The sequence below is a fragment of the Lagopus muta genome, chromosome 1 (assembly GCF_023343835.1).
Source record: "Lagopus muta isolate bLagMut1 chromosome 1, bLagMut1 primary, whole genome shotgun sequence".
Classification (NCBI taxonomy): Eukaryota; Metazoa; Chordata; class Aves; order Galliformes; family Phasianidae; genus Lagopus; species Lagopus muta.
This window is the reverse complement of record NC_064433.1, coordinates 184,949,110-184,974,832: the sequence shown is the minus strand read 5'-3', so window position 1 is coordinate 184,974,832 and position 25,723 is coordinate 184,949,110. Positions and strand designations below refer to the sequence as shown.

General features: G+C 55.6%; 2 protein-coding genes across 14 annotated transcripts in view; one reads left to right on the top strand and one right to left on the bottom strand.

Moving 5' to 3' along the window:
* FAT3 (FAT atypical cadherin 3) overlaps positions 1-25,723 on the top strand; it is a 479,929-nt gene that overhangs the window by 78,632 nt on the left and 375,574 nt on the right. The window lies entirely within an intron of this gene.
* Positions 170-24,865, bottom strand: LOC125695128 (uncharacterized). Of its 2 annotated transcripts, none has more exons than XM_048949240.1 (3): positions 24,802-24,865; positions 745-10,438; positions 170-516 (listed from the first exon to the last, which is right to left on the bottom strand). In XM_048949240.1, the coding sequence occupies exon 2, from the start codon at positions 6,093-6,095 to the stop codon at positions 4,782-4,784; it is 1,314 nt and encodes a 437-aa protein (XP_048805197.1). In that variant the 5' UTR covers positions 6,096-10,438; positions 24,802-24,865; the 3' UTR covers positions 170-516; positions 745-4,781. The 2 variants fall into 2 exon arrangements, with proteins under 2 accessions (XP_048805197.1, XP_048805195.1); XM_048949238.1 differs by lacking the exon at positions 24,802-24,865 and adding an exon at positions 15,222-15,252.

The window sequence follows — 25,723 nt, the reverse complement described above, 5'->3', positions numbered from 1 at the left end:
TCTCCAGAGCCGGTAGGCAATCCACAGCAGCCGGAACAGATAGCAGTTTCCCCATAAATCCAGAATGACGCAGATTATCAGGGCTGGCGTTATTAAGTCCTTGAAGTTGTTGAGGATATCAGGCACGCTGAAGGCGTCTTGCTCGGTGTGCGGGGACTGCTGCTTTGGGCCCACTGGCTCAACAGACTCGCTGGCCGTGTTCGGGACCCATCTGGGGGGTGGAGAAAGGCCAATCCAGAAGGGCCAGTGGGAGGCACGGCGCTCAGCATTAACGGGCAGGCTCTTCTCAGGACGCACGACTTTTTTCTCTCCATTCTGAGGACAGGTGTTCAGTCCAATCCAGCAGAGCCAGTTGGAGGGCTGGCCCTTGGTCTCAACGGGGCTCTGCTCCTCACGAAAGACCTTGTTCTTCTTCCCGTCCTCGGTCTTGGGGGAGCAAGATGTCAGTCCAAGCCTGCAGAGCCAGTTGGAGGGCTGGCTCTTGGACTCAAACAGGCTCTGCTCCTTGGGAAGGACCTGGTCTTTCTTGCTGTCCTCGATCTTGGTGGAGCAGGATGTTAGTCCAAACCAGCAGAGCCAGTTGGAGAGCTGGCTCTTGGACTTAACAAGACGCTGCTCCTCATGAAGGACCTGTTCTGTTTTCCCATGCTCTGTGTTGGTGGAGCAAGATGTTAGTCCAAGCCTGCAGAGCCAGTTGTAGGGCTGGCTCTTGGGCTCAAACAGGCTCTGCTCCTTGGGAAGGACCTGGTCTTTCTTCCCGTCCTCGCTCTTGGTGGAGCAGGATGTTAGTCCAAACCAGCAGAGCCAGTTGGAGGGCTGGCTCTTGGACTCAAACAGGCTCTGCTCCTCGGGAAGAACCTGGTCTTTCTTCCCATCCGCAATCTTTGTGGGGCAGGTGGTTAGGCCGAACCAGCAGAGCCAGCTGGAGGGCTGGGCCTTGATGTCAACCGGGCTCTGCTTCTCGTGAACGACCTGCCTTTTGTTCCCGTCCTTCATCTGGTTGGAGCAGATGTTTTGGCAATACCAGCAGAGCCAGTTGGAGGGCTGGCTCTTGGTGTCCGTAGGTCCGTGCTCCTGGTGAAGGACGTTCCTTTTGTTGCCATCCTCGATCTTGGTGGGGCAGGTGTTTAGACCAAGCCAGGAGAGCCAGCTGGAAGGCTGGCACTCGGTGTCTAAGGGATGCTGCTCCTCGGGATGGGGCAGCTTTTTGTCCCAATTCCCGACCCAGCTGAGGCAGCTGGACGTGTCAGGAATTGGAGACATGAAAGCAAGTAAGATGAGGAAGAGAGTCAGGCTGAGCTTCATCCTGCTCTCTCCCAAGGACCGCTCTCAACACACAAATGGCTGTCACCCAGAGCAGAGCTCCAGCAGCGACCACCAGGACGGAGCGAGTGCTCCAAGTGTCTGAGCTGGGGGAGGCCGCCAGCGTGACTTGATCAAGACTGATGTCATGCCCCGCCTGTGATGTCACAATGCCTTTCCCCGGTGCGGGTGTGGCCGTGCACCCAGCTCGGGGCTGGGGACCCTACACCCAAATCCCACCTCCCTGTTCCACCTCCCCTTTTTGCAATCCGTCTGCACTCCGTAATTTTCATGAGCACACGAGGCCACAGAATCACATAATCGCAGATTTGTAGGGGTGGGAAGGGACCTCCAGAGATCATCGAGTCCAACCCCCCTCCCAAAGCTGGTTCCCTACAGCAGGTTGCACAGGTAGGCATCCAGGCAGGTCTTGAACATCTCCAGAGAAGGAGACTCCACCACCTCCCTGGGCAGCCTGTTCCAGTGCTCCGTCACCCTCACAGTAAAGAAGTTCTTGCGCACATTCGTTCGAAACTTCCTATGCTGCAGCTAATGTCTGTTTCCCCTTGTCCTGTCTCCACTTACCACTGAAAAGAGACTGGCCTCACCGCTATGGCTGCCACACCTCAGATATTTATCAACCTGGATCAGGTCCCCTCTTAGCCGTCTTTTCTCAAGTAATTCTCTCTGTAATTTTCATGAGCGCACGAGGTCATAGAATCACAGAATCATAGAGCAGCCTGGGTTGAGAAGGCCCACAGTGATCCCCTAGTTTCAGTCCACCGGGCAGCCCAGAGCCACATCCCGCCTGGCCTTGAATGCCTGCAGGCATGGGGCATCCACGGCCTCCTTGGGCAACCGGTTCCAGTGTGTCAGCACGCTCTGTGTGAAAAACTTCCTCCTACTATCTAACCTAAACCTCTGCTGTCTTAGTTTGAAACCATTTCCCCTTGTCCTACTGTCCCTTGTTCCCACTGTCCACCCTCGTAAACAGACGTAAGCAGAGGTCCGGTGCTCCCCTCCCATCCTTTTGAGCCCTTCACTCCAACAGCAATGAATATTGGATTAATTTCCTTTATTTATATGTCGGAAAGAAAATAAAAGAATAGATGATAGTACAGACCGAGAGATTTGAACGTTTGCTTTGACACCTCCCGCAGCAGTGTCCGTATTTGCCTTCTCCTCCTTGGCAGCACAGTGTTCTCCCTGATGCAGAATCACAGAATTGTAGGGGCTGGAAGGGACCTCTCGAGATGATCATAGAATCATAGAATCATAGAATCACAAGGTTGGAAATGACCTATAAGATCATCGAATCCAACCATCTCCTCATCACCATTGCCACCACTAGTACTAAACCACATCACGCAGCACGTCATCCAGATGCCTCTTGAACAATTCCAGGGGTGGCGACTCCACCACCTCCCTGGGCAGCCATTCCAGTGCCTGACCACTCTCTGAGAGAAGAATTTCTTCCTTATGTCTAACCTAAACCTCCTCTGATACAACTTGCAGCCACTGCCCTTGTATTTTGGCCGCCGTCACCTTAGATACAGACATTGATCAGATCCCCTCTGAGTCATCTTTTCTCAAGGCTGAACAGACCCAGGTCATAGAATCACAGAATCACAGAATCACCAAGGTTGGAAAAGACCTAAAAGATCACCCAGTCCAACCGTTCACCTATTACCAATAGCTCCCACTACACCATGTCCCTCAACACAACATCAAGTCGCTCAGCCTTTCCTCGTAAGAGAGGTGCTCCAGGCCCTTGATCATCTTCATGGACCTCCGCTGGACTCTTTCCAGGAGATCGCGGCCTTTTCTTGTACCGGGGAGCCCAGAACCGGACGCCATACTCCTGGTGAGGCCTGACCAGGGCAGAGTGGAGGGAGAGGATCACCTCCCTTGACCTGCTGGCCGCGCTCCTTTTAATGCCTTGTAGGATCCCAGTGGCCTTCTTGGCCACCAGGGCACCCTGCTGGCTCATGGCCAGCCTGTTGTCCACCTGGAGCCCCCGGTTCCTCACCGCAGAGCTCCTCTCCAGCAGGTCGGGTCCCAGCCTGTACTGATACTTGCGGCTGTTCCTTCCGAGGTGCAAGACTCTGCGCTTGCTTTTGGAAAACCTCGTCTGTTTTCTTCATCTTGCATCCCGCTGGTATACTCAGAAAATTAGTGTACTCAGAAAATCATTGTTTTCTCCCTTAGCTCGTTGCCGTTGTTTTGTTGTTAGGCCCATCTCCCGACCTTTTCACCCCCTCTCTTGCCCCTTTCCTGGCTCGTGGCTTCGTTTGTCCCTCCACCCCATTAGTCACAGCACCGGGCTGGAGCCGTGACAGCGCGCCAGTGCCCCAAAGTCCCGTTTGACAGCCCACAGGCTTCTCTCAGCGCCTTCATGGCTGCCGGCCTGAGCTACCAGTCAGCAGTAATAAGCAGAGGGACGAAACGGACCAGGGAGTCTGAGCCGCCGTGCCGCAGGGCCTCCCTCCCTTCCCCAGCAGATCTTGCTGTGGTGCTTTGCCGCCGTTTTCCCTTTCTGGGAAGGCTCCCTTGGTGCGAGCCTCTTCTGTGAAGGTGATGCGCACGGGATCCTGGCAGAAGTGGCCCAGCTGAGGATTCCCAGTGTGCTCTGCATGCTTCCCAGCGTGCTGGAGACTCCCGGGACCTCCCCGTGCACTCTGGGGGACGCTGCATGACCCCACTGGGAGGTAGGTTCCCGCTCAACATGTGCTCTCTCCCCTGGGGCATGGCTGTCTCCGGACACTTCACAGCCACCGATGCCTCTTTTATCCCTGGCCCACCGCCCTTCCTCCTGCCTAGGAACATGCCCCCAGTCCCCGAACAGCAGCGCTGTCCTGCACCAATGCCTTTAGTGCTGCCACTGTCCCGGACGCACTGCCACCACAATGACACAGGCTGTGGAAATGATGATGTTATTTATTTGATGACTGATGGAAAATGGAGGTGATGATCTGGGGGAGGTTGGTGTCCACCCAGTGGAAGATGTTGTTGTCATCGCAGGTGCCTTCAGCGCCACCTTTGGTCACCATTTGACCCACAGGCTGCCAGATGGACAGAAGCGCCTTGTGGAAATCACTCTGTTCGCGTTCTGAAGCTGAGGCCGTTTGTTCCGTTCCCTGGAAATGACAGGGCATGAGCGCAGAGAAAGGGATGCAGGCTCGTTTTGCAGAGCATCGCCCTGCAGGGCTCTGATTCTTGCGCGGCTTTTCCAGCGTCCCAGGACAGCTCGGGGCAGCCCGTGGGGCTCAGGGCACCTCCGGCAGGCCCCGTTTGGCATGGGAGTCTGGGCTGGCTGTCAGCCCTACGGCCGGGCAAGTGTCTGGGGAGAGCTGATGGACCTCTGGAGGTCTGCTTTGCTTGGAAGCCCTCACAGACCAGACCTTTGCGGTTCCCTGCTCCCCACCCTCAGTCCGTTCTGTGCAGTATGAATCCCGAGCGCTTACGTGTGCCTGATGTCTTCAGAAATCTCTCCAGAGCTGGTAGGCAACCCACAGCAGCCGGAACAGATAGCAGTTTCCCCATAAATCCAGAATGACGCAGATTATCAGGGCTGGCGTTATTAAGTCCTTGAAGTTGTTGAGGATGTCAGGCACGCTGAAGGCGTCTTGCTCGGTGTGCGGGGACTGCTGCTTTGGGCCCTCTGGCTCAACAGACTGGCTGGCCGTGTTCGGGACCCATCTGGGGTGTGGAGAAAGGCCAATCCAGAAGGGCCAGTGGGAGGCACGGCGCTCAGCATTAACGGGCAGGCTCTTCTCAGGACGCACGACTTTTTTCTCTCCGTTCTGAGGACAGGTGTTTAGTCCAATCCAGCAGAGCCAGTTGGAGGGCTGGCCCTTGGTCTCAACGGGGCTCTGCTCCTCACGAAAGACCTTGTTCTTCTTCCCGTCCTCGGTCTTGGGGGAGCAAGATGTCAGTCCAAGCCTGCAGAGCCAGTTGGAGGGCTGGCTCTTGGACTCAAACAGGCTCTGCTCCTTGGGAAGGACCTGGTCTTTCTTGCTGTCCTCGATCTTGGTGGAGCAGGATGTTAGTCCAAACCAGCAGAGCCAGTTGGAGAGCTGGCTCTTGGACTTAACAAGACGCTGCTCCTCATGAAGGACCTGTTCTGTTTTCCCGTGCTCTGTGTTGGTGGAGCAAGATGTTAGTCCAAGCCTGCAGAGCCAGTTGGAGGGCTGGCTCTTGGACTCAAACAGGCTCTGCTCCTTGGGAAGGACCTGGTCTTTCTTCCCGTCCTCGCTCTTGGTGGAGCAGGATGTTAGTCCAAACCAGCAGAGCCAGTTGGAGGGCTGGCTCTTGGACTCAAACAGGCTCTGCTCCTCGGGAAGAACCTGGTCTTTCTTCCCATCCGCAATCTTTGTGGGGCAGGTGGTTAGGCCGAACCAGCAGAGCCAGCTGGAGGGCTGGGCCTTGATGTCAACCGGGCTCTGCTTCTCGTGAACGACCTGCCTTTTGTTCCCGTCCTTCATCTGGTTGGAGCAGATGTTTTGGCAATACCAGCAGAGCCAGTTGGAGGGCTGGCTCTTGGTGTCCGTAGGTCCGTGCTCCTGGTGAAGGACGTTCCTTTTGTTGCCATCCTCGATCTTGGTGGGGCAGGTGTTTAGACCAAGCCAGGAGAGCCAGCTGGAAGGCTGGCACTCGGTGTCTAAGGGATGCTGCTCCTCGGGATGGGGCAGCTTTTTGTCCCAATTCCCGACCCAGCTGAGGCAGCTGGACGTGTCAGGAATTGGAGACATGAAAGCAAGTAAGATGAGGAAGAGAGTCAGGCTGAGCTTCATCCTGCTCTCTCCCAAGGACCGCTCTCAACACACAAGTGGCTGTCACCCAGAGCAGAGCTCCAGCAGCGACCACCAGGACGGAGCGAGTGCTCCAAGTGTCTGAGCTGGGGGAGGCCGCCAGCGTGACTTGATCAAGACTGATGTCATGCCCCGCCTGTGATGTCACAATGCCTTTCCCCGGTGCGGGTGTGGCCGTGCACCCAGCTCGGGGCTGGGGACCCTACACCCAAATCCCACCTCCCTGTTCCACCTCCCCTTTTTGCAATCCGTCTGCACTCCGTAATTTTCATGAGCACACGAGGCCACAGAATCACATAATCGCAGATTTGTAGGGGTGGGAAGGGACCTCCAGAGATCATCGAGTCCAACCCCCCTCCCAAAGCTGGTTCCCTACAGCAGGTTGCACAGGTAGGCATCCAGGCAGGTCTTGAACATCTCCAGAGAAGGAGACTCCACCACCTCCCTGGGCAGCCTGTTCCAGTGCTCCGTCACCCTCACAGTAAAGAAGTTCTTGCGCACATTCGTTCGAAACTTCCTATGCTGCAGCTAATGTCTGTTTCCCCTTGTCCTGTCTCCACTTACCACTGAAAAGAGACTGGCCTCACCGCTATGGCTGCCACACCTCAGATATTTATCAACCTGGATCAGGTCCCCTCTTAGCCGTCTTTTCTCAAGTAATTCTCTCTGTAATTTTCATGAGCGCACGAGGTCATAGAATCACAGAATCATAGAGCAGCCTGGGTTGAGAAGGCCCACAGTGATCCCCTAGTTTCAGTCCACCGGGCAGCCCAGAGCCACATCCCGCCTGGCCTTGAATGCCTGCAGGCATGGGGCATCCACGGCCTCCTTGGGCAACCGGTTCCAGTGTGTCAGCACGCTCTGTGTGAAAAACTTCCTCCTACTATCTAACCTAAACCTCTGCTGTCTTAGTTTGAAACCATTTCCCCTTGTCCTACTGTCCCTTGTTCCCACTGTCCACCCTCGTAAACAGACGTAAGCAGAGGTCCGGTGCTCCCCTCCCATCCTTTTGAGCCCTTCACTCCAACAGCAATGAATATTGGATTAATTTCCTTTATTTATATGTCGGAAAGAAAATAAAAGAATAGATGATAGTACAGACCGAGAGATTTGAACGTTTGCTTTGACACCTCCCGCAGCAGTGTCCGTATTTGCCTTCTCCTCCTTGGCAGCACAGTGTTCTCCCTGATGCAGAATCACAGAATTGTAGGGGCTGGAAGGGACCTCTCGAGATGATCATAGAATCATAGAATCATAGAATCACAAGGTTGGAAATGACCTATAAGATCATCGAATCCAACCATCTCCTCATCACCATTGCCACCACTAGTACTAAACCACATCACGCAGCACGTCATCCAGATGCCTCTTGAACAATTCCAGGGGTGGCGACTCCACCACCTCCCTGGGCAGCCATTCCAGTGCCTGACCACTCTCTGAGAGAAGAATTTCTTCCTTATGTCTAACCTAAACCTCCTCTGATACAACTTGCAGCCACTGCCCTTGTATTTTGGCCGCCGTCACCTTAGATACAGACATTGATCAGATCCCCTCTGAGTCATCTTTTCTCAAGGCTGAACAGACCCAGGTCATAGAATCACAGAATCACAGAATCACCAAGGTTGGAAAAGACCTAAAAGATCACCCAGTCCAACCGTTCACCTATTACCAATAGCTCCCACTACACCATGTCCCTCAACACAACATCAAGTCGCTCAGCCTTTCCTCGTAAGAGAGGTGCTCCAGGCCCTTGATCATCTTCATGGACCTCCGCTGGACTCTTTCCAGGAGATCGCGGCCTTTTCTTGTACCGGGGAGCCCAGAACCGGACGCCATACTCCTGGTGAGGCCTGACCAGGGCAGAGTGGAGGGAGAGGATCACCTCCCTTGACCTGCTGGCCGCGCTCCTTTTAATGCCTTGTAGGATCCCAGTGGCCTTCTTGGCCACCAGGGCACCCTGCTGGCTCATGGCCAGCCTGTTGTCCACCTGGAGCCCCCGGTTCCTCACCGCAGAGCTCCTCTCCAGCAGGTCGGGTCCCAGCCTGTACTGATACTTGCGGCTGTTCCTTCCGAGGTGCAAGACTCTGCGCTTGCTTTTGGAAAACCTCGTCTGTTTTCTTCATCTTGCATCCCGCTGGTATACTCAGAAAATTAGTGTACTCAGAAAATCATTGTTTTCTCCCTTAGCTCGTTGCCGTTGTTTTGTTGTTAGGCCCATCTCCCGACCTTTTCACCCCCTCTCTTGCCCCTTTCCTGGCTCGTGGCTTCGTTTGTCCCTCCACCCCATTAGTCACAGCACCGGGCTGGAGCCGTGACAGCGCGCCAGTGCCCCAAAGTCCCGTTTGACAGCCCACAGGCTTCTCTCAGCGCCTTCATGGCTGCCGGCCTGAGCTACCAGTCAGCAGTAATAAGCAGAGGGACGAAACGGACCAGGGAGTCTGAGCCGCCGTGCCGCAGGGCCTCCCTCCCTTCCCCAGCAGATCTTGCTGTGGTGCTTTGCCGCCGTTTTCCCTTTCTGGGAAGGCTCCCTTGGTGCGAGCCTCTTCTGTGAAGGTGATGCGCACGGGATCCTGGCAGAAGTGGCCCAGCTGAGGATTCCCAGTGTGCTCTGCATGCTTCCCAGCGTGCTGGAGACTCCCGGGACCTCCCCGTGCACTCTGGGGGACGCTGCATGACCCCACTGGGAGGTAGGTTCCCGCTCAACATGTGCTCTATCCCCTGGGGCATGGCTGTCTCCGGACACTTCACAGCCACCGATGCCTCTTTTATCCCTGGCCCACCGCCCTTCCTCCTGCCTAGGAACATGCCCCCAGTCCCCGAACAGCAGCGCTGTCCTGCACCAATGCCTTTAGTGCTGCCACTGTCCCGGACGCACTGCCACCACAATGACACAGGCTGTGGAAATGATGATGTTATTTATTTGATGACTGATGGAAAATGGAGGTGATGATCTGGGGGAGGTTGGTGTCCACCCAGTGGAAGATGTTGTTGTCATCGCAGGTGCCTTCAGCGCCACCTTTGGTCACCATTTGACCCACAGGCTGCCAGGTGGACAGAAGCGCCTTGTGGAAATCACTCTGTTCGCGTTCTGAAGCTGAGGCCGTTTGTTCCGTTCCCTGGAAATGACAGGGCATGAGCGCAGAGAAAGGGATGCAGGCTCGTTTTGCAGAGCATCGCCCTGCAGGGCTCTGATTCTTGCGCGGCTTTTCCAGCGTCCCAGGACAGCTCGGGGCAGCCCGTGGGGCTCAGGGCACCTCCGGCAGGCCCCGTTTGGCATGGGAGTCTGGGCTGGCTGTCAGCCCTACGGCCGGGCAAGTGTCTGGGGAGAGCTGATGGACCTCTGGAGGTCTGCTTTGCTTGGAAGCCCTCACAGACCAGACCTTTGCGGTTCCCTGCTTCCCACCCTCAGTCCGTTCTGTGCAGTATGAATCCCGAGCGCTTACGTGTGCCTGATGTCTTCAGAAATCTCTCCAGAGCTGGTAGGCAACCCACAGCAGCCGGAACAGATAGCAGTTTCCCCATAAATCCAGAATGACGCAGATTATCAGGGCTGGCGTTATTAAGTCCTTGAAGTTGTTGAGGATGTCAGGCACGCTGAAGGCGTCTTGCTCGGTGTGCGGGGACTGCTGCTTTGGGCCCTCTGGCTCAACAGACTGGCTGGCCGTGTTCGGGACCCATCTGGGGTGTGGAGAAAGGCCAATCCAGAAGGGCCAGTGGGAGGCACGGCGCTCAGCATTAACGGGCAGGCTCTTCTCAGGACGCACGACTTTTTTCTCTCCGTTCTGAGGACAGGTGTTCAGTCCAATCCAGCAGAGCCAGTTGGAGGGCTGGCCCTTGGTCTCAACGGGGCTCTGCTCCTCACGAAAGACCTTGTTCTTCTTCCCGTCCTCGGTCTTGGGGGAGCAAGATGTCAGTCCAAGCCTGCAGAGCCAGTTGGAGGGCTGGCTCTTGGACTCAAACAGGCTCAGCTCCTTGGGAAGGACCTGGTCTTTCTTGCTGTCCTCGATCTTGGTGGAGCAGGATGTTAGTCCAAACCAGCAGAGCCAGTTGGAGAGCTGGCTCTTGGACTTAACAAGACGCTGCTCCTCATGAAGGACCTGTTCTGTTTTCCCGTGCTCTGTGTTGGTGGAGCAAGATGTTAGTCCAAGCCTGCAGAGCCAGTTGGAGGGCTGGCTCTTGGACTCAAACAGGCTCTGCTCCTTGGGAAGGACCTGGTCTTTCTTCCCGTCCTCGCTCTTGGTGGAGCAGGATGTTAGTCCAAACCAGCAGAGCCAGTTGGAGGGCTGGCTCTTGGACTCAAACAGGCTCTGCTCCTCGGGAAGAACCTGGTCTTTCTTCCCGTCCTCCATCTTTGTGGGGCAGGTGGTTAGGCCGAACCAGCAGAGCCAGCTGGAGGGCTGGGCCTTGATGTCAACCGGGCTCTGCTTCTCGTGAACGACCTGCCTTTTGTTCCCGTCCTTCATCTGGTTGGAGCAGATGTTTTGGCAATACCAGCAGAGCCAGTTGGAGGGCTGGCTCTTGGTGTCCGTAGGTCCGTGCTCCTGGTGAAGGACGTTCCTTTTGTTGCCATCCTCGATCTTGGTGGGGCAGGTGTTTAGACCAAGCCAGGAGAGCCAGCTGGAAGGCTGGCACTCGGTGTCTAAGGGATGCTGCTCCTCGGGATGGGGCAGCTTTTTGTCCCAATTCCCGACCCAGCTGAGGCAGCTGGACGTGTCAGGAATTGGAGACATGAAAGCAAGTAAGATGAGGAAGAGAGTCAGGCTGAGCTTCATCCTGCTCTCTCCCAAGGACCGCTCTCAACACACAAGTGGCTGTCACCCAGAGCAGAGCTCCAGCAGCGACCACCAGGACGGAGCGAGTGCTCCAAGTGTCTGAGCTGGGGGAGGCCGCCAGCGTGACTTGATCAAGACTGATGTCATGCCCCGCCTGTGATGTCACAATGCCTTTCCCCGGTGCGGGTGTGGCCGTGCACCCAGCTCGGGGCTGGGGACCCTACACCCAAATCCCACCTCCCTGTTCCACCTCCCCTTTTTGCAATCCGTCTGCACTCCGTAATTTTCATGAGCACACGAGGCCACAGAATCACATAATCGCAGATTTGTAGGGGTGGGAAGGGACCTCCAGAGATCATCGAGTCCAACCCCCCTCCCAAAGCTGGTTCCCTACAGCAGGTTGCACAGGTAGGCATCCAGGCAGGTCTTGAACATCTCCAGAGAAGGAGACTCCACCACCTCCCTGGGCAGCCTGTTCCAGTGCTCCGTCACCCTCACAGTAAAGAAGTTCTTGCGCACATTCGTTCGAAACTTCCTATGCTGCAGCTAATGTCTGTTTCCCCTTGTCCTGTCTCCACTTACCACTGAAAAGAGACTGGCCTCACCGCTATGGCTGCCACACCTCAGATATTTATCAACCTGGATCAGGTCCCCTCTTAGCCGTCTTTTCTCAAGTAATTCTCTCTGTAATTTTCATGAGCGCACGAGGTCATAGAATCACAGAATCATAGAGCAGCCTGGGTTGAGAAGGCCCACAGTGATCCCCTAGTTTCAGTCCACCGGGCAGCCCAGAGCCACATCCCGCCTGGCCTTGAATGCCTGCAGGCATGGGGCATCCACGGCCTCCTTGGGCAACCGGTTCCAGTGTGTCAGCACGCTCTGTGTGAAAAACTTCCTCCTACTATCTAACCTAAACCTCTGCTGTCTTAGTTTGAAACCATTTCCCCTTGTCCTACTGTCCCTTGTTCCCACTGTCCACCCTCGTAAACAGACGTAAGCAGAGGTCCGGTGCTCCCCTCCCATCCTTTTGAGCCCTTCACTCCAACAGCAATGAATATTGGATTAATTTCCTTTATTTATATGTCGGAAAGAAAATAAAAGAATAGATGATAGTACAGACCGAGAGATTTGAACGTTTGCTTTGACACCTCCCGCAGCAGTGTCCGTATTTGCCTTCTCCTCCTTGGCAGCACAGTGTTCTCCCTGATGCAGAATCACAGAATTGTAGGGGCTGGAAGGGACCTCTCGAGATGATCATAGAATCATAGAATCATAGAATCACAAGGTTGGAAATGACCTATAAGATCATCGAATCCAACCATCTCCTCATCACCATTGCCACCACTAGTACTAAACCACATCACGCAGCACGTCATCCAGATGCCTCTTGAACAATTCCAGGGGTGGCGACTCCACCACCTCCCTGGGCAGCCATTCCAGTGCCTGACCACTCTCTGAGAGAAGAATTTCTTCCTTATGTCTAACCTAAACCTCCTCTGATACAACTTGCAGCCACTGCCCTTGTATTTTGGCCGCCGTCACCTTAGATACAGACATTGATCAGATCCCCTCTGAGTCATCTTTTCTCAAGGCTGAACAGACCCAGGTCATAGAATCACAGAATCACAGAATCACCAAGGTTGGAAAAGACCTAAAAGATCACCCAGTCCAACCGTTCACCTATTACCAATAGCTCCCACTACACCATGTCCCTCAACACAACATCAAGTCGCTCAGCCTTTCCTCGTAAGAGAGGTGCTCCAGGCCCTTGATCATCTTCATGGACCTCCGCTGGACTCTTTCCAGGAGATCGCGGCCTTTTCTTGTACCGGGGAGCCCAGAACCGGACGCCATACTCCTGGTGAGGCCTGACCAGGGCAGAGTGGAGGGAGAGGATCACCTCCCTTGACCTGCTGGCCGCGCTCCTTTTAATGCCTTGTAGGATCCCAGTGGCCTTCTTGGCCACCAGGGCACCCTGCTGGCTCATGGCCAGCCTGTTGTCCACCTGGAGCCCCCGGTTCCTCACCGCAGAGCTCCTCTCCAGCAGGTCGGGTCCCAGCCTGTACTGATACTTGCGGCTGTTCCTTCCGAGGTGCAAGACTCTGCGCTTGCTTTTGGAAAACCTCGTCTGTTTTCTTCATCTTGCATCCCGCTGGTATACTCAGAAAATTAGTGTACTCAGAAAATCATTGTTTTCTCCCTTAGCTCGTTGCCGTTGTTTTGTTGTTAGGCCCATCTCCCGACCTTTTCACCCCCTCTCTTGCCCCTTTCCTGGCTCGTGGCTTCGTTTGTCCCTCCACCCCATTAGTCACAGCACCGGGCTGGAGCCGTGACAGCGCGCCAGTGCCCCAAAGTCCCGTTTGACAGCCCACAGGCTTCTCTCAGCGCCTTCATGGCTGCCGGCCTGAGCTACCAGTCAGCAGTAATAAGCAGAGGGACGAAACGGACCAGGGAGTCTGAGCCGCCGTGCCGCAGGGCCTCCCTCCCTTCCCCAGCAGATCTTGCTGTGGTGCTTTGCCGCCGTTTTCCCTTTCTGGGAAGGCTCCCTTGGTGCGAGCCTCTTCTGTGAAGGTGATGCGCACGGGATCCTGGCAGAAGTGGCCCAGCTGAGGATTCCCAGTGTGCTCTGCATGCTTCCCAGCGTGCTGGAGACTCCCGGGACCTCCCCGTGCACTCTGGGGGACGCTGCATGACCCCACTGGGAGGTAGGTTCCCGCTCAACATGTGCTCTATCCCCTGGGGCATGGCTGTCTCCGGACACTTCACAGCCACCGATGCCTCTTTTATCCCTGGCCCACCGCCCTTCCTCCTGCCTAGGAACATGCCCCCAGTCCCCGAACAGCAGCGCTGTCCTGCACCAATGCCTTTAGTGCTGCCACTGTCCCGGACGCACTGCCACCACAATGACACAGGCTGTGGAAATGATGATGTTATTTATTTGATGGAAAATGGAGGTGATGATCTGGGGGAGGTTGGTGTCCACCCAGTGGAAGATGTTGTTGTCATCGCAGGTGCCTTCAGCGCCACCTTTGGTCACCATTTGACCCACAGGCTGCCAGATGGACAGAAGCGCCTTGTGGAAATCACTCTGTTCGCGTTCTGAAGCTGAGGCCGTTTGTTCCGTTCCCTGGAAATGACAGGGCATGAGCGCAGAGAAAGGGATGCAGGCTCGTTTTGCAGAGCATCGCCCTGCAGGGCTCTGATTCTTGCGCGGCTTTTCCAGCGTCCCAGGACAGCTCGGGGCAGCCCGTGGGGCTCAGGGCACCTCCGGCAGGCCCCGTTTGGCATGGGAGTCTGGGCTGGCTGTCAGCCCTACGGCCGGGCAAGTGTCTGGGGAGAGCTGATGGACCTCTGGAGGTCTGCTTTGCTTGGAAGCCCTCACAGACCAGACCTTTGCGGTTCCCTGCTTCCCACCCTCAGTCCGTTCTGTGCAGTATGAATCCCGAGCGCTTACGTGTGCCTGATGTCTTCAGAAATCTCTCCAGAGCTGGTAGGCAACCCACAGCAGCCGGAACAGATAGCAGTTTCCCCATAAATCCAGAATGACGCAGATTATCAGGGCTGGCGTTATTAAGTCCTTGAAGTTGTTGAGGATGTCAGGCACGCTGAAGGCGTCTTGCTCGGTGTGCGGGGACTGCTGCTTTGGGCCCTCTGGCTCAACAGACTGGCTGGCCGTGTTCGGGACCCATCTGGGGTGTGGAGAAAGGCCAATCCAGAAGGGCCAGTGGGAGGCACGGCGCTCAGCATTAACGGGCAGGCTCTTCTCAGGACGCACGACTTTTTTCTCTCCGTTCTGAGGACAGGTGTTTAGTCCAATCCAGCAGAGCCAGTTGGAGGGCTGGCCCTTGGTCTCAACGGGGCTCTGCTCCTCACGAAAGACCTTGTTCTTCTTCCCGTCCTCGGTCTTGGGGGAGCAAGATGTCAGTCCAAGCCTGCAGAGCCAGTTGGAGGGCTGGCTCTTGGACTCAAACAGGCTCTGCTCCTTGGGAAGGACCTGGTCTTTCTTGCTGTCCTCGATCTTGGTGGAGCAGGATGTTAGTCCAAACCAGCAGAGCCAGTTGGAGAGCTGGCTCTTGGACTTAACAAGACGCTGCTCCTCATGAAGGACCTGTTCTGTTTTCCCGTGCTCTGTGTTGGTGGAGCAAGATGTTAGTCCAAGCCTGCAGAGCCAGTTGGAGGGCTGGCTCTTGGACTCAAACAGGCTCTGCTCCTTGGGAAGGACCTGGTCTTTCTTCCCGTCCTTGGTCTTCGTGGAGCAGGATGTTAGTCCAAACCAGCAGAGCCAGTTGGAGGGCTGGCTCTTGGACTCAAACAGGCTCTGCTCCTCGGGAAGAACCTGGTCTTTCTTCCCATCCGCAATCTTTGTGGGGCAGGTGGTTAGGCCGAACCAGCAGAGCCAGCTGGAGGGCTGGGCCTTGATGTCAACCGGGCTCTGCTTCTCGTGAACGACCTGCCTTTTGTTCCCGTCCTTCATCTGGTTGGAGCAGATGTTTTGGCAATACCAGCAGAGCCAGTTGGAGGGCTGGCTCTTGGTGTCCGTAGGTCCGTGCTCCTGGTGAAGGACGTTCCTTTTGTTGCCATCCTCGATCTTGGTGGGGCAGGTGTTTAGACCAAGCCAGGAGAGCCAGCTGGAAGGCTGGCACTCGGTGTCTAAGGGATGCTGCTCCTCGGGATGGAGCAGCTTTTTGTCCCAATTCCCGACCCAGCTGAGGCAGCTGGACGTGTCAGGAATTGGAGACATGAAAGCAAGTAAGATGAGGAAGAGAGTCAGGCTGAGCTTCATCCTGCTCTCTCCCAAGGACCGCTCTCAACACACAAGTGGCTGTCACCCAGAGCAGAGCTCCAGCAGCGACCACCAGGACGGAGCGAGTGCTCCAAGTGTCTGAGCTGGGGGAGGCCGCCAGCGTGACTTGATCAAGACTGATGTCATGCCCCGCCTGTGATGTCACAATGCCTTTCCCCGGTGCGGGTGTGGCCGTGCACCCAGCTCGGGGCTGGGGACCCTACACCCAAATCCCACCTCCCTGTTCCACCTCCCCTTTTTGCAATCCGTCTGCACTCCGTAATTTTCATGAGCACACGAGGCCACAGAATCACATAATCGCAGATTTGTAGGGGTGGGAAGGGACCTCCAGAGATCATCGAGTCCAACCCCCCTCCCAAAGCTGGTTCCCTACAGCAGGTTGCACAGGTAGGCATCCAGGCAGGTCTTGAACATCTCCAGAGAAGGAGACTCCACCACCTCCCTGGGCAGCCTGTTCCAGTGCTCCGTCACCCTCACAGTAAAGAAGTTCTTGCGCACATTCGTTCGAAACTTCCTATGCTGCAGCTAATGTCTGTTTCCCCTTGTCCTGTCTCCACTTACCACTGAAAAGAGACTGGCCTCACCGCTATGGCTGCCACACCTCAGATATTTATCAACCTGGATCAGGTCCCCTCTTAGCCGTCTTTTCTCAAGTAATTCTCTCTGTAATTTTCATGAGCGCACGAGGTCATAGAATCACAGAATCATAGAGCAGCCTGGGTTGAGAAGGCCCACAGTGATCCCCTAGTTTCAGTCCACCGGGCAGCCCAGAGCCACATCCCGCCTGGCCTTGAATGCCTGCAGGCATGGGGCATCCACGGCCTCCTTGGGCAACCGGTTCCAGTGTGTCAGCACGCTCTGTGTGAAAAACTTCCTCCTACTATCTAACCTAAACCTCTGCTGTCTTAGTTTGAAACCATTTCCCCTTGTCCTACTGTCCCTTGTTCCCACTGTCCACCCTCGTAAACAGACGTAAGCAGAGGTCCGGTGCTCCCCTCCCATCCTTTTGAGCCCTTCACTCCAACAGCAATGAATATTGGATTAATTTCCTTTATTTATATGTCGGAAAGAAAATAAAAGAATAGATGATAGTACAGACCGAGAGATTTGAACGTTTGCTTTGACACCTCCCGCAGCAGTGTCCGTATTTGCCTTCTCCTCCTTGGCAGCACAGTGTTCTCCCTGATGCAGAATCACAGAATTGTAGGGGCTGGAAGGGACCTCTCGAGATGATCATAGAATCATAGAATCATAGAATCACAAGGTTGGAAATGACCTATAAGATCATCGAATCCAACCATCTCCTCATCACCATTGCCACCACTAGTACTAAACCACATCACGCAGCACGTCATCCAGATGCCTCTTGAACAATTCCAGGGGTGGCGACTCCACCACCTCCCTGGGCAGCCATTCCAGTGCCTGACCACTCTCTGAGAGAAGAATTTCTTCCTTATGTCTAACCTAAACCTCCTCTGATACAACTTGCAGCCACTGCCCTTGTATTTTGGCCGCCGTCACCTTAGATACAGACATTGATCAGATCCCCTCTGAGTCATCTTTTCTCAAGGCTGAACAGACCCAGGTCATAGAATCACAGAATCACAGAATCACCAAGGTTGGAAAAGACCTAAAAGATCACCCAGTCCAACCGTTCACCTATTACCAATAGCTCCCACTACACCATGTCCCTCAACACAACATCAAGTCGCTCAGCCTTTCCTCGTAAGAGAGGTGCTCCAGGCCCTTGATCATCTTCATGGACCTCCGCTGGACTCTTTCCAGGAGATCGCGGCCTTTTCTTGTACCGGGGAGCCCAGAACCGGACGCCATACTCCTGGTGAGGCCTGACCAGGGCAGAGTGGAGGGAGAGGATCACCTCCCTTGACCTGCTGGCCGCGCTCCTTTTAATGCCTTGTAGGATCCCAGTGGCCTTCTTGGCCACCAGGGCACCCTGCTGGCTCATGGCCAGCCTGTTGTCCACCTGGAGCCCCCGGTTCCTCACCGCAGAGCTCCTCTCCAGCAGGTCGGGTCCCAGCCTGTACTGATACTTGCGGCTGTTCCTTCCGAGGTGCAAGACTCTGCGCTTGCTTTTGGAAAACCTCGTCTGTTTTCTTCATCTTGCATCCCGCTGGTATACTCAGAAAATTAGTGTACTCAGAAAATCATTGTTTTCTCCCTTAGCTCGTTGCCGTTGTTTTGTTGTTAGGCCCATCTCCCGACCTTTTCACCCCCTCTCTTGCCCCTTTCCTGGCTCGTGGCTTCGTTTGTCCCTCCACCCCATTAGTCACAGCACCGGGCTGGAGCCGTGACAGCGCGCCAGTGCCCCAAAGTCCCGTTTGACAGCCCACAGGCTTCTCTCAGCGCCTTCATGGCTGCCGGCCTGAGCTACCAGTCAGCAGTAATAAGCAGAGGGACGAAACGGACCAGGGAGTCTGAGCCGCCGTGCCGCAGGGCCTCCCTCCCTTCCCCAGCAGATCTTGCTGTGGTGCTTTGCCGCCGTTTTCCCTTTCTGGGAAGGCTCCCTTGGTGCGAGCCTCTTCTGTGAAGGTGATGCGCACGGGATCCTGGCAGAAGTGGCCCAGCTGAGGATTCCCAGTGTGCTCTGCATGCTTCCCAGCGTGCTGGAGACTCCCGGGACCTCCCCGTGCACTCTGGGGGACGCTGCATGACCCCACTGGGAGGTAGGTTCCCGCTCAACATGTGCTCTCTCCCCTGGGGCATGGCTGTCTCCGGACACTTCACAGCCACCGATGCCTCTTTTATCCCTGGCCCACCGCCCTTCCTCCTGCCTAGGAACATGCCCCCAGTCCCCGAACAGCAGCGCTGTCCTGCACCAATGCCTTTAGTGCTGCCACTGTCCCGGACGCACTGCCACCACAATGACACAGGCTGTGGAAATGATGATGTTATTTATTTGATGACTGATGGAAAATGGAGGTGATGATCTGGGGGAGGTTGGTGTCCACCCAGTGGAAGATGTTGTTGTCATCGCAGGTGCCTTCAGCGCCACCTTTGGTCACCATTTGACCCACAGGCTGCCAGATGGACAGAAGCGCCTTGTGGAAATCACTCTGTTCGCGTTCTGAAGCTGAGGCCGTTTGTTCCGTTCCCTGGAAATGACAGGGCATGAGCGCAGAGAAAGGGATGCAGGCTCGTTTTGCAGAGCATCGCCCTGCAGGGCTCTGATTCTTGCGCGGCTTTTCCAGCGTCCCAGGACAGCTCGGGGCAGCCCGTGGGGCTCAGGGCACCTCCGGCAGGCCCCGTTTGGCATGGGAGTCTGGGCTGGCTGTCAGCCCTACGGCCGGGCAAGTGTCTGGGGAGAGCTGATGGACCTCTGGAGGTCTGCTTTGCTTGGAAGCCCTCACAGACCAGACCTTTGCGGTTCCCTGCTCCCCACCCTCAGTCCGTTCTGTGCAGTATGAATCCCGAGCGCTTACGTGTGCCTGATGTCTTCAGAAATCTCTCCAGAGCTGGTAGGCAACCCACAGCAGCCGGAACAGATAGCAGTTTCCCCATAAATCCAGAATGACGCAGATTATCAGGGCTGGCGTTATTAAGTCCTTGAAGTTGTTGAGGATGTCAGGCATGCTGAAGGCGTCTTGCTCGGTGTGCGGGGACTGCTGCTTTGGGCCCTCTGGCTCAACAGACTGGCTGGCCGTGTTCGGGACCCATCTGGGGTGTGGAGAAAGGCCAATCCAGAAGGGCCAGTGGGAGGCACGGCGCTCAGCATTAACGGGCAGGCTCTTCTCAGGACGCACGACTTTTTTCTCTCCGTTCTGAGGACAGGTGTTTAGTCCAATCCAGCAGAGCCAGTTGGAGGGCTGGCCCTTGGTCTCAACGGGGCTCTGCTCCTCACGAAAGACCTTGTTCTTCTTCCCGTCCTCGGTCTTGGGGGAGCAAGATGTCAGTCCAAGCCTGCAGAGCCAGTTGGAGGGCTGGCTCTTGGACTCAAACAGGCTCTGCTCCTTGGGAAGGACCTGGTCTTTCTTGCTGTCCTCGATCTTGGTGGAGCAGGATGTTAGTCCAAACCAGCAGAGCCAGTTGGAGAGCTGGCTCTTGGACTTAACAAGACGCTGCTCCTCATGAAGGACCTGTTCTGTTTTCCCATGCTCTGTGTTGGTGGAGCAAGATGTTAGTCCAAGCCTGCAGAGCCAGTTGGAGGGCTGGCTCTTGGACTCAAACAGGCTCTGCTCCTTGGGAAGGACCTGGTCTTTCTTCCCGTCCTCGCTCTTGGTGGAGCAGGATGTTAGTCCAAACCAGCAGAGCCAGTTGGAGGGCTGGCTCTTGGACTCAAACAGGCTCTGCTCCTCGGGAAGAACCTGGTCTTTCTTCCCATCCGCAATCTTTGTGGGGCAGGTGGTTAGGCCGAACCAGCAGAGCCAGCTGGAGGGCTGGGCCTTGATGTCAACCGGGCTCTGCTTCTCGTGAACGACCTGCCTTTTGTTCCCGTCCTTCATCTGGTTGGAGCAGATGTTTTGGCAATACCAGCAGAGCCAGTTGGAGGGCTGGCTCTTGGTGTCCGTAGGTCCGTGCTCCTGGTGAAGGACGTTCCTTTTGTTGCCATCCTCGATCTTGGTGGGGCAGGTGTTTAGACCAAGCCAGGAGAGCCAGCTGGAAGGCTGGCACTCGGTGTCTAAGGGATGCTGCTCCTCGGGATGGAGCAGCTTTTTGTCCCAATTCCCGACCCAGCTGAGGCAGCTGGACGTGTCAGGAATTGGAGACATGAAAGCAAGTAAGATGAGGAAGAGAGTCAGGCTGAGCTTCATCCTGCTCTCTCCCAAGGACCGCTCTCAACACACAAGTGGCTGTCACCCAGAGCAGAGCTCCAGCAGCGACCACCAGGACGGAGCGAGTGCTCCAAGTGTCTGAGCTGGGGGAGGCCGCCAGCGTGACTTGATCAAGACTGATGTCATGCCCCGCCTGTGATGTCACAATGCCTTTCCCCGGTGCGGGTGTGGCCGTGCACCCAGCTCGGGGCTGGGGACCCTACACCCAAATCCCACCTCCCTGTTCCACCTCCCCTTTTTGCAATCCGTCTGCACTCCGTAATTTTCATGAGCACACGAGGCCACAGAATCACATAATCGCAGATTTGTAGGGGTGGGAAGGGACCTCCAGAGATCATCGAGTCCAACCCCCCTCCCAAAGCTGGTTCCCTACAGCAGGTTGCACAGGTAGGCATCCAGGCAGGTCTTGAACATCTCCAGAGAAGGAGACTCCACCACCTCCCTGGGCAGCCTGTTCCAGTGCTCCGTCACCCTCACAGTAAAGAAGTTCTTGCGCACATTCGTTCGAAACTTCCTATGCTGCAGCTAATGTCTGTTTCCCCTTGTCCTGTCTCCACTTACCACTGAAAAGAGACTGGCCTCACCGCTATGGCTGCCACACCTCAGATATTTATCAACCTGGATCAGGTCCCCTCTTAGCCGTCTTTTCTCAAGTAATTCTCTCTGTAATTTTCATGAGCGCACGAGGTGATAGAATCACAGAATCATAGAGCAGCCTGGGTTGAGAAGGCCCACAGTGATCCCCTAGTTTCAGTCCACCGGGCAGCCCAGAGCCACATCCCGCCTGGCCTTGAATGCCTGCAGGCATGGGGCATCCACGGCCTCCTTGGGCAACCGGTTCCAGTGTGTCAGCACGCTCTGTGTGAAAAACTTCCTCCTACTATCTAACCTAAACCTCTGCTGTCTTAGTTTGAAACCATTTCCCCTTGTCCTACTGTCCCTTGTTCCCACTGTCCACCCTCGTAAACAGACGTAAGCAGAGGTCCGGTGCTCCCCTCCCATCCTTTTGAGCCCTTCACTCCAACAGCAATGAATATTGGATTAATTTCCTTTATTTATATGTCGGAAAGAAAATAAAAGAATAGATGATAGTACAGACCGAGAGATTTGAACGTTTGCTTTGACACCTCCCGCAGCAGTGTCCGTATTTGCCTTCTCCTCCTTGGCAGCACAGTGTTCTCCCTGATGCAGAATCACAGAATTGTAGGGGCTGGAAGGGACCTCTCGAGATGATCATAGAATCATAGAATCATAGAATCACAAGGTTGGAAATGACCTATAAGATCATCGAATCCAACCATCTCCTCATCACCATTGCCACCACTAGTACTAAACCACATCACGCAGCACGTCATCCAGATGCCTCTTGAACAATTCCAGGGGTGGCGACTCCACCACCTCCCTGGGCAGCCATTCCAGTGCCTGACCACTCTCTGAGAGAAGAATTTCTTCCTTATGTCTAACCTAAACCTCCTCTGATACAACTTGCAGCCACTGCCCTTGTATTTTGGCCGCCGTCACCTTAGATACAGACATTGATCAGATCCCCTCTGAGTCATCTTTTCTCAAGGCTGAACAGACCCAGGTCATAGAATCACAGAATCACAGAATCACCAAGGTTGGAAAAGACCTAAAAGATCACCCAGTCCAACCGTTCACCTATTACCAATAGCTCCCACTACACCATGTCCCTCAACACAACATCAAGTCGCTCAGCCTTTCCTCGTAAGAGAGGTGCTCCAGGCCCTTGATCATCTTCATGGACCTCCGCTGGACTCTTTCCAGGAGATCGCGGCCTTTTCTTGTACCGGGGAGCCCAGAACCGGACGCCATACTCCTGGTGAGGCCTGACCAGGGCAGAGTGGAGGGAGAGGATCACCTCCCTTGACCTGCTGGCCGCGCTCCTTTTAATGCCTTGTAGGATCCCAGTGTCCTTCTTGGCCACCAGGGCACCCTGCTGGCTCATGGCCAGCCTGTTGTCCACCTGGAGCCCCCGGTTCCTCACCGCAGAGCTCCTCTCCAGCAGGTCGGGTCCCAGCCTGTACTGATACTTGCGGCTGTTCCTTCCGAGGTGCAAGACTCTGCGCTTGCTTTTGGAAAACCTCGTCTGTTTTCTTCATCTTGCATCCCGCTGGTATACTCAGAAAATTAGTGTACTCAGAAAATCATTGTTTTCTCCCTTAGCTCGTTGCCGTTGTTTTGTTGTTAGGCCCATCTCCCGACCTTTTCACCCCCTCTCTTGCCCCTTTCCTGGCTCGTGGCTTCGTTTGTCCCTCCACCCCATTAGTCACAGCACCGGGCTGGAGCCGTGACAGCGCGCCAGTGCCCCAAAGTCCCGTTTGACAGCCCGCAGGCTTCTCTCAGCGCCTTCATGGCTGCCGGCCTGAGCTACCAGTCAGCAGTAATAAGCAGAGGGACGAAACGGACCAGGGAGTCTGAGCCGCCGTGCCGCAGGGCCTCCCTCCCTTCCCCAGCAGATCTTGCTGTGGTGCTTTGCTGCCGTTTTCCCTTTCTGGGAAGGCTCCCTTGGTGCGAGCCTCTTCTGTGAAGGTGATGCGCACGGGATCCTGGCAGAAGTGGCCCAGCTGAGGATTCCCAGTGTGCTCTGCATGCTTCCCAGCGTGCTGGAGACTCCCGGGACCTCCCCGTGCACTCTGGGGGACGCTGCATGACCCCACTGGGAGGTAGGTTCCCGCTCAACATGTGCTCTCTCCCCTGGGGCATGGCTGTCTCCGGACACTTCACAGCCACCGATGCCTCTTTTATCCCTGGCCCACCACCCTTCCTCCTGCCTAGGAACATGCCCCCAGTCCCCGAACAGCAGCGCTGTCCTGCACCAATGCCTTTAGTGCTGCCACTGTCCCGGACGCACTGCCACCACAATGACACAGGCTGTGGAAATGATGATGTTATTTATTTGATGACTGATGGAAAATGGAGGTGATGATCTGGGGGAGGTTGGTGTCCACCCAGTGGAAGATGTTGTTGTCATCGCAGGTGCCTTCAGCGCCACCTTTGGTCACCATTTGACCCACAGGCTGCCAGATGGACAGAAGCGCCTTGTGGAAATCACTCTGTTCGCGTTCTGAAGCTGAGGCCGTTTGTTCCGTTCCCTGGAAATGACAGGGCATGAGCGCAGAGAAAGGGATGCAGGCTCGTTTTGCAGAGCATCGCCCTGCAGGGCTCTGATTCTTGCGCGGCTTTTCCAGCGTCCCAGGACAGCTCGGGGCAGCCCGTGGGGCTCAGGGCACCTCCGGCAGGCCCCGTTTGGCATGGGAGTCTGGGCTGGCTGTCAGCCCTACGGCCGGGCAAGTGTCTGGGGAGAGCTGATGGACCTCTGGAGGTCTGCTTTGCTTGGAAGCCCTCACAGACCAGACCTTTGCGGTTCCCTGCTCCCCACCCTCAGTCCGTTCTGTGCAGTATGAATCCCGAGCGCTTACGTGTGCCTGATGTCTTCAGAAATCTCTCCAGAGCTGGTAGGCAACCCACAGCAGCCGGAACAGATAGCAGTTTCCCCATAAATCCAGAATGACGCAGATTATCAGGGCTGGCGTTATTAAGTCCTTGAAGTTGTTGAGGATGTCAGGCACGCTGAAGGCGTCTTGCTCGGTGTGCGGGGACTGCTGCTTTGGGCCCTCTGGCTCAACAGACTGGCTGGCCGTGTTCGGGACCCATCTGGGGTGTGGAGAAAGGCCAATCCAGAAGGGCCAGTGGGAGGCACGGCGCTCAGCATTAACGGGCAGGCTCTTCTCAGGACGCACGACTTTTTTCTCTCCGTTCTGAGGACAGGTGTTTAGTCCAATCCAGCAGAGCCAGTTGGAGGGCTGGCCCTTGGTCTCAACGGGGCTCTGCTCCTCACGAAAGACCTTGTTCTTCTTCCCGTCCTCGGTCTTGGGGGAGCAAGATGTCAGTCCAAGCCTGCAGAGCCAGTTGGAGGGCTGGCTCTTGGACTCAAACAGGCTCTGCTCCTTGGGAAGGACCTGGTCTTTCTTGCTGTCCTCGATCTTGGTGGAGCAGGATGTTAGTCCAAACCAGCAGAGCCAGTTGGAGAGCTGGCTCTTGGACTTAACAAGACGCTGCTCCTCATGAAGGACCTGTTCTGTTTTCCCGTGCTCTGTGTTGGTGGAGCAAGATGTTAGTCCAAGCCTGCAGAGCCAGTTGGAGGGCTGGCTCTTGGACTCAAACAGGCTCTGCTCCTTGGGAAGGACCTGGTCTTTCTTCCCGTCCTTGGTCTTCGTGGAGCAGGATGTTAGTCCAAACCAGCAGAGCCAGTTAGAGGGCTGGCTCTTGGACTCAAACAGGCTCTGCTCCTCGGGAAGAACCTGGTCTTTCTTCCCATCCGCAATCTTTGTGGGGCAGGTGGTTAGGCCGAACCAGCAGAGCCAGCTGGAGGGCTGGGCCTTGATGTCAACCGGGCTCTGCTTCTCGTGAACGACCTGCCTTTTGTTCCCATCCTTCATCTGGTTGGAGCAGATGTTTTGGCAATACCAGCAGAGCCAGTTGGTGGGCTGGCTCTTGGTGTCCGTAGGTCCGTGCTCCTGGTGAAGGACGTTCCTTTTGTTGCCATCCTCGATCTTGGTGGGGCAGGTGTTTAGACCAAGCCAGGAGAGCCAGCTGGAAGGCTGGCACTCGGTGTCTAAGGGATGCTGCTCCTCGGGATGGGGCAGCTTTTTGTCCCAATTCCCGACCCAGCTGAGGCAGCTGGACGTGTCAGGAATTGGAGACATGAAAGCAAGTAAGATGAGGAAGAGAGTCAGGCTGAGCTTCATCCTGCTCTCTCCCAAGGACCGCTCTCAACACACAAGTGGCTGTCACCCAGAGCAGAGCTCCAGCAGCGACCACCAGGACGGAGCGAGTGCTCCAAGTGTCTGAGCTGGGGGAGGCCGCCAGCGTGACTTGATCAAGACTGATGTCATGCCCCGCCTGTGATGTCACAATGCCTTTCCCCGGTGCGGGTGTGGCCGTGCACCCAGCTCGGGGCTGGGGACCCTACACCCAAATCCCACCTCCCTGTTCCACCTCCCCTTTTTGCAATCCGTCTGCACTCCGTAATTTTCATGAGCACACGAGGCCACAGAATCACATAATCGCAGATTTGTAGGGGTGGGAAGGGACCTCCAGAGATCATCGAGTCCAACCCCCCTCCCAAAGCTGGTTCCCTACAGCAGGTTGCACAGGTAGGCATCCAGGCAGGTCTTGAACATCTCCAGAGAAGGAGACTCCACCACCTCCCTGGGCAGCCTG